At 39.4% G+C, this 13,997-nt stretch overlaps 1 protein-coding gene across 4 annotated transcripts in view; it reads right to left on the reverse strand.

Annotated features, from left to right (window-relative positions):
- The window catches only part of LOC126262485 (SWI/SNF-related matrix-associated actin-dependent regulator of chromatin subfamily A containing DEAD/H box 1 homolog), a 208,968-nt gene that overhangs the window by 65,677 nt on the left and 129,294 nt on the right, over window positions 1-13,997 (reverse strand). For all 4 annotated transcript variants that reach the window (XM_049959159.1, XM_049959168.1, XM_049959151.1 and 1 more), the window contains exon 8: window positions 8,810-9,006. In XM_049959159.1, coding sequence (XP_049815116.1) covers window positions 8,810-9,006 — 197 coding nt within the window. The remainder of the gene's footprint in view (window positions 1-8,809; window positions 9,007-13,997) is intronic.

The following is a 13,997-nucleotide window of genomic DNA, read 5'->3' on the forward strand; positions in this document are numbered from 1 at the left end:
GATGAAATTTCGCACGTAAAAAAAAAATTAATTTGTTATGTTTTCGAACTTCCACTGTAATGAGTGTGAATCCTGAATCCTTCCTGGTGATGCTGACAAAGTTTTATGAATTTATTTGTAAAAGAATAGACACTGGAAATTAAAATGTCCTGAGATGCCTCTCCTGCTCCAAGTCGGCCCATTTGACGTCCTAACACCCTTAAATATTTTACTGTATCTATTTTGCAAACACACAATCTTATGCCTTATATTAATGTAGCACTATTATTATTAAAAGGTAGTTCAATATGAAAAAGGCATAAACTGACGGTCACATATCAATGCATAAAGTCACATTAAAGAAGTAATTGTATAACATAATGGTACAGACCCAGTTAAATGAACGACAGCTCTTGGCAACAGTAGTCCAAAATTCTGAAAATGGGAACCCATCCCCTAGCTAAGCTTCATCGGCTAAACTTCTGAGTTAGACACTTGTGCACTCCAGCTGTCCTCTTCTTTCCTCTCCAGTGTCCCTAGATTTTTAAGTTTTATTCTTAGTAAGCTACCACAATGTAGTCAGTCTTATTTTCCTTAGTTGCTCCTCCATTTTTAACTACTCAATGACCCAAGCCAGATAGATAGACGTACTTGTTCAAGATTATATACTTTTGTATTAAGAGTCATATGCAACTACATGCCCATGCACCTGTGTGTGGACACAAGCATGCGAGCACGCACACATAAATAAGCACACCGGACAAAAAATTTACCACCCCCAAGGAGACACCACGCTAACACCATGTACCACCACCTCTAGCTTTGACAACAACCTGACTTGTTCAAGAGAGTGGACAAGTTTTTACAGCTACACAACATACCGCTAAAGCCACTAAGTGATGATTACATCCCACAGAGCTACCAAATTGAGGTGATATTAACTGCTATGTTTCACCTGCTGTTCCAAATAGCCCCAAAGATTTTCTATAGGATTATTGATTTAATGACTCAGTCTAGGTGTGACAGAATGCAAGAATGTTTGTCAAACCAGAAATTTATGCGCGTAGTCTATGAACACCGATGTCATCTTGAAAGACATGACTGTCCACAGTGTACTCACCAAGAATGTTGGAATAAACGTCCTGGTTCAAGCCCATGGTATCCTGAATAATGGCCCAAGTCACAATATGAAAAACACCTCAAAAATACAACAGAAAAATCTCCAGCCCGAATTACACCCTCCACATACTGCAGGCTAAATGCCTCCTTTGGCTGCTGGTGCACTTGATGCTTTGTAGTATTTGAAAAAGAGGCAAAATCCTAACACAGTGGACCAAACAACACGGTTCACCAGCTACCACCCACTGTTTGGCCCACGAAGATGAGCAGCTTTACTTGCTGCTACGAGTAATGCCCTTTTCCTAGGTTCCTGACCCCAAATGTCCACTGCATGCAGTTTTCTTCGGAATGTTCACTTGGAAATTGGTTGGGATGGACCAGCTTTCACTGACAGCAACAAACCCTATCAGGTTTTAAATCTATTGAGTTTGACAAGGCATGACACTCATCTCCAATTCCAGTCTGTTAGGATTATTTACAAGTTATGTGTGTCCAATCCTTGTTCACTGGGCTCGATCTTTGTCCATTAGGCTCCTTTCATGACCACTGTTCTTATACCATAACATATGGGTGTGAATGGTACACCATTCCTTGTACACACACTGGGCAGTATGTAGTATGTGTTGATACACCAACAAAAAGGGCAACTTCACTTATGGTGTGTTCAGGGGCACACCCAAATCTAACAGGTCCTTTCTGCCATGTAGATCCACATTACTGCACTGATTCCATAAAATCGCATAGCACTTTCACACTACTTCAATGTCATAATTTACTCCAGTTTTACACCATTTAGTGCTCTGAAGTGACCAGTTTGTTTTTCTTAGGAGGTGGCTTTTAAGGGGATGGCTAATATTTTGTCCAGTGACCTAACAGAGATACCTATTTGTCTCACTTCTCATGGTCCCATAACTTCTTTTAATTTTCTTGTTATCCTGTTTGTCCTTATGACTTCCATTAACAGGCTTCATACTTTCTCAATTTTACACCATTCCAACTCTTCTTTTATCATACTCAGAATACAACATAAAGGTGTCATCGAGTGGAAGGTTGGTTTGAACACCACAATGAGAGGCAAGGTCCTACTGGAGGCTGTATGCCATTGCATTCTGCACAGTGGCAGGTGTTCTGGCCTCTTCACACACTTATTTAGGGCCATCAAACCATCCTCTCTTGCATTTCTAAGATCTGAATTTGTACACATGTATATTAATGTCATTTCGCACCTGTAGTACATAGTCGTGCAAAGCAGGTAATAGGATGCTATGTACTGGCATGTATATGACTGGGAGTAGGATGTATGCATATTGTAATTCTGTTCATTTCACATAGATGCGTGGGAACTTTTGGGCTGTGAGGAGCAGGAGGGGCGACATCTGGTCACTGGGAATTGCAGACAGAGCTCAGACACCGTGCTGGCGGCTTTCTCTTTTGATATCGGATCTCAGCGGCTAGAGCAACGAACACTCACTATTTTTACATTGGCTGGAGGCAGTTTTCTTACAAAATCCTCATGCACCAGCTCAGCACCATGGCTTTGCTATTGTCTGGGACATTTCAGAGAAGTGGTTACCAAACTCCACTGGATGCCCAACAGAAAGGCACCACACAAAGCTGCAACCCAATTATCATATTCCGTTGGCCCGCCACCAAAAAGCTTCCTGCGCAAAGTCCTGACAGAGGCTACGGTAGGCAGCTAGACTGTTATATCAGCACACGTTTGCAGTAACGGTTGGGAAGGAATGGTACTGGTGCCAAGGTTGATAGAGTATGGTAGTGAGAGTTAAGACAAATTTGATGTAAGGCCATAATTGGTGATGATTGGCTGAGTACTCTGTCGCCCTTGCAGCAGTTTCAACTGTCTGGCCCCTGGAACAAACACTTAGTGTGTGTGTGTGTGTGTGTGTGTGTGTGTGTGTGTGTGTGTGTGTGTGTGTGGTTTTTTTTTTTTTTTTTTTTTTGCTTCAATCATTCTCCAAGGTAACGGCCAACCACAATTAGCAGCTGTCATCAGCAAGCTACCTTGCATCATACAGTAGGGTTTAGGTTGATTTTTCAGCTACCCAAAATTCGAACTGAGGTTTCTCAGTGGTGGCATTCTTAGAACCACTTTGCCTCCTTAGGTGGGATTGTGGTACAACGTCCGATTACCCACTTGTTAATTGATATTAAACATTTCACTTGTTCTTTTTGCTCCCGCTTCTCAAAATACAGAAGCACACTAAATTCCATGCAGTGTCATTTGCACTAGATTCTTGCCGAAACTTCTATCAAGTGAGGATTATTTACACATTTGGTTTCCATTAACATACATGATTGTTCCTTGTACAATTCTTGATCAATTTTGTGTTCCATTTAAAGAGTAAATCTACAGGACAGCATTTGTCTGTTGAACAGTCACTTTCATGGGTGTGATTCACATAACATCATGATTCTGCCCCCTAACTTATTGGTGTGGTTTGGTAATCTCATTCAGTTCTGAATGCTGACACGGAGTAAGATGAGGTTGTTAGGTGACGCGAACCATACAAATTCTAATCATATGATGGAGGAATTTAATGACAGGGGCAGCAACATTTCGGGATGAAGAGATGGTGGTCGACAATAAGGAGCAGACAGGTCCAGATGCCACTGTGTTCCACTGTTCTGAGACTGATCATGAATGGAGAGCACACTCCATTGAGGATAATGCAGATTCCATTGAGCTACCCCGTAGGGAACCTACTGAAGCCATTGTAACAATCCAGAACCCGTTACAACCAAATTGGTCAGTCAGTCGGTGCTAGGATAATAACACACGAAAATCCAGAGTTGTATCCCCAGTTAATGGTACTGCATATGAACTTCCACAGGATCTTATTTTAGCTTTTCTTAGAGAAATGGAAAGAAAAAGAGAGGAAGCGGATAAAAGATGGGAAGAGACAGAAAAGAGAATTGACACAAATTTCGAAGACTTTACTAAGCAAATTTTCACTGAAATTAGTGAACTTGGGGGAAAGCTGTAGAAAATATAAAAGCAAAAAAAGCTGGAATTGGCACAAAAAAGAGACACACGTTAAGCTAAATTGGAAGTGGCAGGAGCCAAGAAGATCACTATCACTGCAGCCAGAAGAGCTAAGCAAGTGAATCAAACAGCAAATCAGAACACAAAACCCTTCACCAGTTGACCAAGAGAATGTGAGGTCATGGTCGAGCACATTCGAGTAATGCCTTAAAAATAGATGACTGAGTGGCTCACCTTGAGCAGCTGTTCAAAACAGGCACTGTAATGGAAGATGTACGGGAGTCTGTATGGTTGTGTGTGTCACTGTCAGTTCAATCTTTACCAACAAGCTCCAGGTCAAGCGGTGGCCTGCACAATTCAAACACAGACACAATCAATGTGTTCTTGGAGCTCCATTCCTAGCAGATGTGAGCAACACCAGACATGATTAAGTAATTCAGGTTCATATGATGGTCGCTGTAGACATGTTTTAGTGCGTCATGTCAAACCTGTTTAAATATCAGAGTCCATGAGAGGTTCAAGTGCAGAAGGGACACCCAGCAGCCTTTCAGATGACTTAACCTGCCAGCTCAGAGGGGTTTTACTGTTGAAAAGGGCACCAAAGCAGATGTCTGCAGATTGGGGATTTTGCTCACCCAGGAGTGTTCAGACATGGCATGCTCAAGTATGAATGCTCAGGGTGGGCAGGCTGTGACCGAATGAGGTGCCAAATGAGGAGGGGATGGCAGAGGCAGTCCAGTTGGCATGCTCGTCGTTCCCCTGTTGTGACTGCTGTAGTATCTTCCTACAAACTCCCAGCAGCTGAAGGAACTAAACTCATATCAATTTAGTCATGCCACAGACATTATATTTCTGTATGGTTGTGTCTTATCACTACATAATTATAGTCCATATGAGAGAAAGGCTTGCTTCAAACAACACAGAAAATTTTGAACAGTTAAAAGTTTCAGAGGAAAATTAACTAACTACCAGCCTTTGTGATGATGGTCGTCTTGGAATGAAAACTTACATTGCTCGTTATTCCCCCCCCCCCCCCTTAAACAAGATCTGCTTCACAGATTTACATTAACATACATGAATGTTACCATATAGCAAATAAAAAATCTAACAGGAAGAAAGAAAGGAAAAAAAAAAAAAAAACAAGAAAAAGAAGAAGAAAAAAAAAAACATTTCGATCAAGTATACTTCATCTATCCAGGATAAGATTCCCTGCCACAATTTAATTTCCTTCAATAGCCACATTTGAGGCTAAACATTAAATACTCTTTTCATTAAAACAGCAAGCTTGGGAAAGTTTCTACCATTCTGTTTCCACCAATCAAGTGGATCATCATCATTACCGCCATCCATACGGGTTAAATATAGGTCAACCTCATTGGTGGATAACATATCACGTGGCCCACAGTGATTAAGGAGTGGACACACTGGAAGCATCGTCATATGACTTTGCACAGTATCATGTCAAGAATCTGAACACAAGCATAGCAACGGAAATGCTAACACTGCAAGCATATCAATAGTATGACTGTGTACGTAAAAATGTGACCGGTGACCAGATGCCATCCTTCTGGGATTTTACAAGAGCTTTTGAAAAAGTACCAGACCTTATGTTTTATTGCTGAAACCAACAATGGTATCGGGGTGCAGGGGTGCAAGGACTCCATGTTTGTAGGCACACATACTGTGCGTGCCTGATTTTTTTTTTTTTTTTCATGACTGAAAATAACCAGTTACTGGCTAGCTGGTGACAAGTGAACATGTGTAAGTGGTAGTTGTCGGATTTTGTGTTGTGGGCAAAATTACAGAAAAAGTGGAACAACATTATTGCATCAAATTTTGTTTTGAGCTTGGTGATTCTCTTGTTGAAACAGTCCACAAGATTTGGCAAATGTTTGGGGATGAAGCAATGTGTACAATGTGTAACACACAGATAAAGGAGGGGCACAACTGCTTCAAAGATGGTCACTCATCTGTGAAGTGTGAAGCATGTTCAGGTAGGCCCTCAACATCTCCAAATGAGGTTGCTATTGAGCATGTCCCTGGTGATACAGGATAGATAAATCATGATCAGAGAACTTGCAGGAGATTCAAATCAGTATTGAATCATTTCATTCTGTTTTAATGGAGTATTTGGACCTCAGAAGGATCTCAGCAAAATCTGTGCCGAAGTTGCTGATAACTGAGCAGAAGCAGCTTCATTTGGAGATTGCACAGGCAGTGCTGGGTACTGTGAACAGTAATCCCAACTAACTTAACATAGTGATCATTGGTAACAAGTACTGGGTTCATGGGTACATCTCAGAAACAAAGTTCTAGTCATTGCAATGGAAGCATTAATCATTCCTGAAATCCAAAAAACCGAGACAGGTCTGCAGTAATGTGAATGTCTCTTCCGATTCCAGTGATGGTGCATCATGAGTTCACTCCGGAAGGTACTAATGTCAATCAGGAATATCTACCAAGAAGTCCTGCATCGCCTCCATGAGGCTGAGAGACACAACAGCCAGACTTGTGGGCAACAGGCAGTTGGTACCTTCACCATGATATCGCACCTGCTTGTTGTTCTCAATTAATTCAGAGTTTTTTGGCCAAACACGAAGTGGCAGTAGTTTGTTAGCCTCCCAATTCCCCTGATCTAGCACCAAGTGACTTATAGTTTTTCCCTAAACTGTAAAAGACTGTCACAGGAACCAGAATTTCAGAAAAGGGAAGACATGAGAATTTGACGGAGCAGCTGCATACCATACCAAAAGAGGCTTTCATCTTCCAGCAGTGGCAGCAGTGCAGAGAGAGGCATGTCAAGAAGCTAAAACGGACTGCTCTGAAGGTGATTGTGGTCAAACAATTGTATGTGAATAGACAGCTACTCACTGTGTAGTGGAGATGTTGAGTCAAAGACAGGAACACAAAGTTTGCTAAACAAGTAAGCTTCCGACCAAAAAGCCTTCTTCTGAAGTAGAAGACACACACACACACACACACACACACACACACACACACACACACACACAACGATTGGTGTCAAAAAACTGCGTGAATGGGTGGTTTCCACAGAAATGAACATAAGCAGTGAGTATTTTTCATTTTAGTACCATTTACAGGGGAAATAATTAACAGGATTATTTTGAAAGTAATTTTTATTACACAGTAGCACATTGCAGAATTTGTATGCTGTGTAGTGCTACCATAAATAATTTGCAACATCTGGTATTTGTCAACAACACAAAGAATTTATTGTAACACTCAAAGCTATGTCCATATTTTATATCATGCCACTTTTACAAAACTTCACAATATTCAGTTTTGAATCTGTCATTGCTGGAATCTCCAATCAGACATTTAATTCTTGAAGTTCCCTCATTTTTCAAATGATCACTTGAAGATATGGTTTTTCCAAAAGTTGCTCCAGTTATTATGCTGACTAACCACACTTGTCAGAATGTACTCACGTTTTCAGAGTCATTCTAAAATAGCTGTAGAACTTATCTGGTTCATTGGGCAGTTCTTCTTTCCTTTCATCCATCACATGTGCCCATTTCTTTCCTGCTTTTACACCATCTCAGCTTTCGCCTCAGCAGAAAAGAAATGTCATAAAAGGTTGAAAGCCATTATGCCAATAACTAAACACGAGACAGTGAGTCGAATATGACTGCAATGTTCAAGCTCAAGTCCCACGACTCAGGTTTTACAAAGTTATGCAACAGCTTACTGTGCAATTTCGCCACCAGTGTTCACACAGCCTTAGAACAGATGGTCAGGTTATTTGAGCATCTGATGCTTGAACAGATGTGAAGGAAGTCAAACACAATTGCTCTCAGCATCCAAAATGACTACATTGACATCTCCCAACTTTTCATGGAAATAAATACACCAAGCAATTTGAGCGAGCATATATGCCAGATACAAACCTTTAATCCAAAACATGATGCAATACATGTACATGAATATAAACAAATTACTTCTGTAGGTGACAGAAGTGACTGGTACAAAAACTCTTTGCATACCACCCTGAATCTTTGGATTTGAAGGCTGACATTAACCCACCAAGGAATTAAGCATTAACTTTTCCTTTATCGGTGGATCACTAATTCTCCATATTTTGACTTGCATTTCTTAACATTTCATTTCACTATTTGCATTCAGTTTCTTTGTCAGACATATCTTCACAGGCCTTGCCATGGAGTTTCCCCTTTTCTCTACTGCCTGATGTTGCATTATAATATGCACGAAAATTCTTAGATGCAGTAAATGAAATTCCACTTTCATACCACATCCTAATAATGCCACTGGTTTCAGATGATTAATTCTCCATTATTAATAAAGAACATTGTGCTAGGCATATATTTTATTTATAGTAAATAGTAACTGCTGCCACATCAAGTCACAACATGAACACTCTTTTAGTATTTTTGATTGAACGGATTGGTGGAAGAAAGTACCAACCTCTAAGAGCATTATTTAAGGTATTGTAAATAATATGTTTGGTAAAATTCAAAGCCAAAGACATAAATATGATACGACTAAACAATTAATATTGCAGAGAGCACTTTTTAGTGGTGCATGTGGAAATTAATGTAGCTGGCCGAACTAAAAAACACAGAAGATACAGTGATCATTCTAATCATAACTAAACTGTGAGTTAGCACTTTTTTCCATTGATCCCTTCGACTGATTGGATATTTCAACAGGCAAATAAGAAATTCTTACCTAGAGTTGAGGAAGGTACTATTATTAAGTGAGGAACATTTTGTGCGATCCCAAGTTTCTTGAGATGTGCTAGGAATGCAATTATTTGGACAGTTTTTCCAAGTCCCATTTCATCAGCCAAAATTCCATTGACCTTCTGATTGTGTAGAACCATTAACCAGTTTAGGCCAACCATCTGATAAGCTGTTAGCTTGAGACTGCAACAATGAATTAAAGTTATTACCTGATAAGTCAATCTTGGAGTTATTCTAAAACAAAATCCCATTTAAAAAGAAACATATGCTTTACTGAGAAGCTAATTCATCAGAATAACACAGGTACATCACTGAGAACTGAAGCTATTACCACTGTGCCAAAATATGCTTCTGCCTGCTGTCCGAATTAAATAAAATTCACTCCCCTTTTAAACTAATGAAGTTCAAAACTAATTACCTTTTCACACAACCTCATTTGAGCATGGGCTATCACCTGAGTATAGATTGATTAAAAAAATTTAGTTCAAAATTGGTAGTTAACTCATAACCTTTTTATTTTTTATGTTGATCATTACACCAATAGATTTTAAGTACAATACTTTTTCTAGATTGTACTAAGCAAGAAAGGAAATACACATATGAACCAAAACATTATGACGACCTGCGTAATAGTGTTAGTCTGCCTTTGGAAGCAGCAATTCTGTAAATTTTGAGTCACTGATTTGTATATGCAGGGTTGTCACTCAATAGCACGCCAAATGTGTTCCAACAGTCCCATAGAAGCTCATGTGACTGTCCCATACAATAATAATGCTCCCAACCGCCTGTATCTGAGTAACTGTACACGTTCTGAGCAGCCATTTACCTGGATGATGGTGTTGGCATATCTGGAAGCAACCCCTTATGTACTTTATGGACCAAGAAATCTGATTTTCTATCAGGCAACATATTTCCATTGACCTATCAGTCCAATCTCAATGATTTCACACCCACAGCAATCATAATTGAGAATGTCGTTGGGGTAACATGGGAATATGTAGGTGTCATTTGCTGCGGAACCCTATGTTCACATGTGTGTGAATTCGTAAGGGACCAAACTGATCACGTCATCGGTCCCTAGACTTACACACTAATTAAACTAACTTAGACTAAGAACAACACACACACACACACACACACACACACACGCACACACACACATGCCCAAGGGAGGACTCGAACATCCGGCGGGAGGGACTGCGCAATCTGTGACATGGCATCTCTAACCATGCGGCCCCTATGTTCAATAATGAGTGCTGAACACTGTGCTCTGAAACACTTCAGTCCATGCCAGCACTGTATTCTGGCTTTAGAACTGTTACTGATCCCATTTTACAGTGTGGGTAAGCCTCTGAGGTCTAAAAATGTGACGCACTGTTGACATCTAACATCTTGTTGCCTACTTGTGGTTTCACTGTCCCTCAACTATAGCATCCAAAAACACGTGTAACATGATCTTGTTCTACATTCCTTGTGCAACCAGCAAGGGTACAACCACACACAAATAAATAAAGAACTTTATACATCCAAATACTGTATTTTAAGTCGTTACACAAGTCACGAGGAAGAAACTGTGAACTATTGTAATCTGTTAGAACTATTTGGAAACCTAGCATTTTCATTTATTTCACTATCTCCCCACTTACAACGAGTTGAAAAATTGATTGCACGACTTATGTTCACAGTTCTTGGGTTCCAAAATATCTAACTTTCTTGTGATGTTCTGATAAACTTTCAGAGACAATGCAATAGAATCAAGAAGCAAAAACTGCAACAAAATAAAATAAGGAACCTTTGTCCAGAAAAACCTATATCAAAACACAGAAGCCAAAAGGTTTCTGATACCTTATGAAAGACAACAAAACCCCGTAAGTAATCACTAAGAAACTAGGCAGCGTTATTTACATGTCCAAGCACATGACAAACTGCTGTCAGCTCCTGCCTAGCACTTCATCAGTTATGGACTTAAGTTTTAGGTCTAGTCCATCTGGTAGTGGAATATTGTGCATTGGTTTGTCTCAACAGTACTCACACTAGTCGCACAGATGTCCAACTGAATCAAACTATGCACCACATAACAGACATAATAAAGGTGGCCCTATCCTCTTCGCTACCTGCACTAAGCAAAATAGCTCCTGAAACTTCCTGGAAGATTAAAACTATGTGCCAGACTGAGACTGAAACTCTATACCCTTGCGTTTTGCAGGCAAGTGCTCTACCAACTGAGCTACCCAAGCAAGATGCATGAGCCATCTTCACAGCTTTACTTCCATCAGTACCTCATTCCCTTCATTCCAAAATTCACAGAAGTTCTCCTTCTCAGGGAAAACTCCACTGTAGAGTGAAAAATTCATTCTGGAAAATAGGTCCTCTCCATGTGTGACAGGGGCAATCACTCATTAATGAACTCAAAAAGATCGAGAACAACCATCTTTTACAAATTCATGATGGCATCCTCGGCAGTGAGAGAACAAGACTGAACTCTAGCGTCAACCCCTAAAATGTGCAACAGTTTTGGATGAAAATTTGATTCAGCTTATATGATCGCTGGAAATAGTGGACCAAACAGTCAATCTCTGCCTTTAATAATATGCCTTGCCTCCCCACCACACAATCTGGATTTGACAAGCATTACAAAATCTGGGCTACTCTAAATAGAACATGAACAAATGGCAGCAGTTGTACTGACTCACTGTATCGACTCTCCCAACTGCGACTGTGACTGTAAAACATACAGTTGAAAATTACCCACTGACAGCTTTCTCTAGAGACTGCTCCAAATTCTTGCATGCTACCAAAAAGGTGGTAGAATACATTAATAACATTGGTATTTGGCTGTGGATATTTTAATACAATCTATGGTTATATATATTTGGTGTATCTGTATATCCTTCTTTTCTTTCTATATAACCTGCACGTATTATATGCATTCTTAATGTCCATACTGTAGACACTTCACGAGTAATTAATTCATGTGATGTACAGTGCCCTATGCTAAACAAATAAATGGACACCATGTATCTCATTAAATCATTTACGTCCACCCCAATTATAAAACAAGATTTATGTTGTTTCACTGTAGTTTTATGCAGTCTGAATAAAAATCTAACTTTCTCTTCAAAATAACTGTTATCTCCTAATATTATTTGATCCCAATAAAAAAGCAGAATCTATGGAGATATCCTGAGCCATGACCATATCGCCACGGCATCATCTAATAGACATCTGAAAACCTGCCAAACATGAAGAGGGTTCGTGAAATGTTAAATACATATTCTCACAGAAGAACATTAAGAATTTCAGATGGATTGCAACAGTAAATTTCACTGAAACAACAGAGGGTAATCCTAACATCCTAACGTCTTCCATCAGTGGTTATAAATGTGGTGATTTGAGTAGAATCCCTTGTGCAAAACATCACATCATAGAGTGAACAAACCTATGAAAAATCAAAAAAATCAAGGTCAACATTAAGAAAAGATGTAAAATTAAAGATTAAAATGATGCTAATCAAATTCGTCTTTTGTAACTTTATCATCGGGGAAGAAATATGTGAAGGGAAGACTGTTACCATCAAGTTATATGATGACATGAAAGACCACCTTCCTAAAAGTGAAGAGCTTGAAATCCAATCTGTGTTAAAGCAAGACTTGGGTTCTGCTTTATGACAAACCTCCAGTGTATCCTTTGATGAATTCAGGAGACAACTCTCTTCACTCATCATCAGCGGGCATCTTTCTTTTCCACTGCAGAAAGAGTCCTATTCCGATACTTGAAAGGTAGTGACCAACAACGTGCCAAAAGAAGACATCAAAAATGTGTTCAAGGGCCACAGTATGAGCGAAAGCAAGTACTGACAGGGAGGGTGATTCTACAGCAATTTTTTGTACACTCACGCGAGTTTCTTTTCACTAGTTTAATTACAAACCATATGGGAAAGTTAATCCAATGACAATAGTGTGTTTAAAAAAAAAAAAAAAAAAAAAAAAAAAAAAAACACCCCTCGTCAATTAACAAGGGTGGCAGGATGTTTACAGTGCCAATAACATAGATGACAAATATAATGCTTTCCTTAACACATTTCCCAGGCTCTTTGAGAGCTGCTTTCCATTAGAATGTTCTAAACGTGGTACTAGCAGTAAAAGGCACTCTGGGTGGCTGACTAATGGGAACTAGTGGCTGACTAGTAGAACAAAGCAGGAATCATATTGAAATGTTAGAAGTAGTTATAATCAAGGTACAGTAGTCCATTTCAAAGAGTATTGTAAGGTGCTTAAAAGTGTTATTAGGAAGGCAAAGCATATGTAGTATGCAAATAGAATACCTAATTCACAGGATAAAATTAAAACCATACGGTCAGCAGTGTCTGGTCAGCAGCACAAGGTCGACGATATAAAGTCGGTTCACAGTAAAAATATTTCTGTTACTGATAAATCTGACATATGTACAGTATCTAACAAACATTTTCTGAGGATTGCTGGTGAATTAGATAAAAATTTAGTCTCTACAGGGAATCGTATAATTTTCTTGGCAAATGCCTTTCCAAGATTGATGTCTGAAATACTCCTCCGTGATACAGACAAGGGGGAGATTGAGTTAATAATTAAATCACTGAACACTAAGGACTCTCATGGATTCGTTGGAGGGCTATGCTGCACATGTTAGCCCTGTTAGCCATATTTGTAATTTTTCCTTTAGGTATGTTCAGTTTCTTGAACGATTAAAGCCGCTTTATAGAAAGGGATAATGTAGACAATTTTAGACCTATTCTTATGCCATTAGCATTTTCTAAAGTTATTGAAAAGGCTATGTATGTAAGAATAATTGATCATTTAATATCAAATAATTTGCTATCAAATGTACAGTTCAGCTTTAAAAGTCGTTTAACAACTGAAAATGCGATATTCTCTTTTCTCTTTGAGGTACTGAATGGATTACACAAAAAGTTTCAAATGCTTGGCACATTTTTTGATTTAACTAAGACGTTTGATTGTGTTAATCACAAAATATTGCTCCAGAAGTTGGACCATTACGGAATACAGGGAGTAGCTCAAAACTGATTCACCACTTACTTGCACAACAGACAGCAAAATGTCATTATTCACAGTGTTGAGAATGGCTGTGATGTAGAGTCTGCTTGGGATACAGTCAAATGGGAGGGGGGGGGGGGGGGT

This window comes from Schistocerca nitens, chromosome 1 (assembly GCF_023898315.1).
Source record: "Schistocerca nitens isolate TAMUIC-IGC-003100 chromosome 1, iqSchNite1.1, whole genome shotgun sequence".
NCBI lineage: Eukaryota > Metazoa > Arthropoda > Insecta > Orthoptera > Acrididae > Schistocerca > Schistocerca nitens.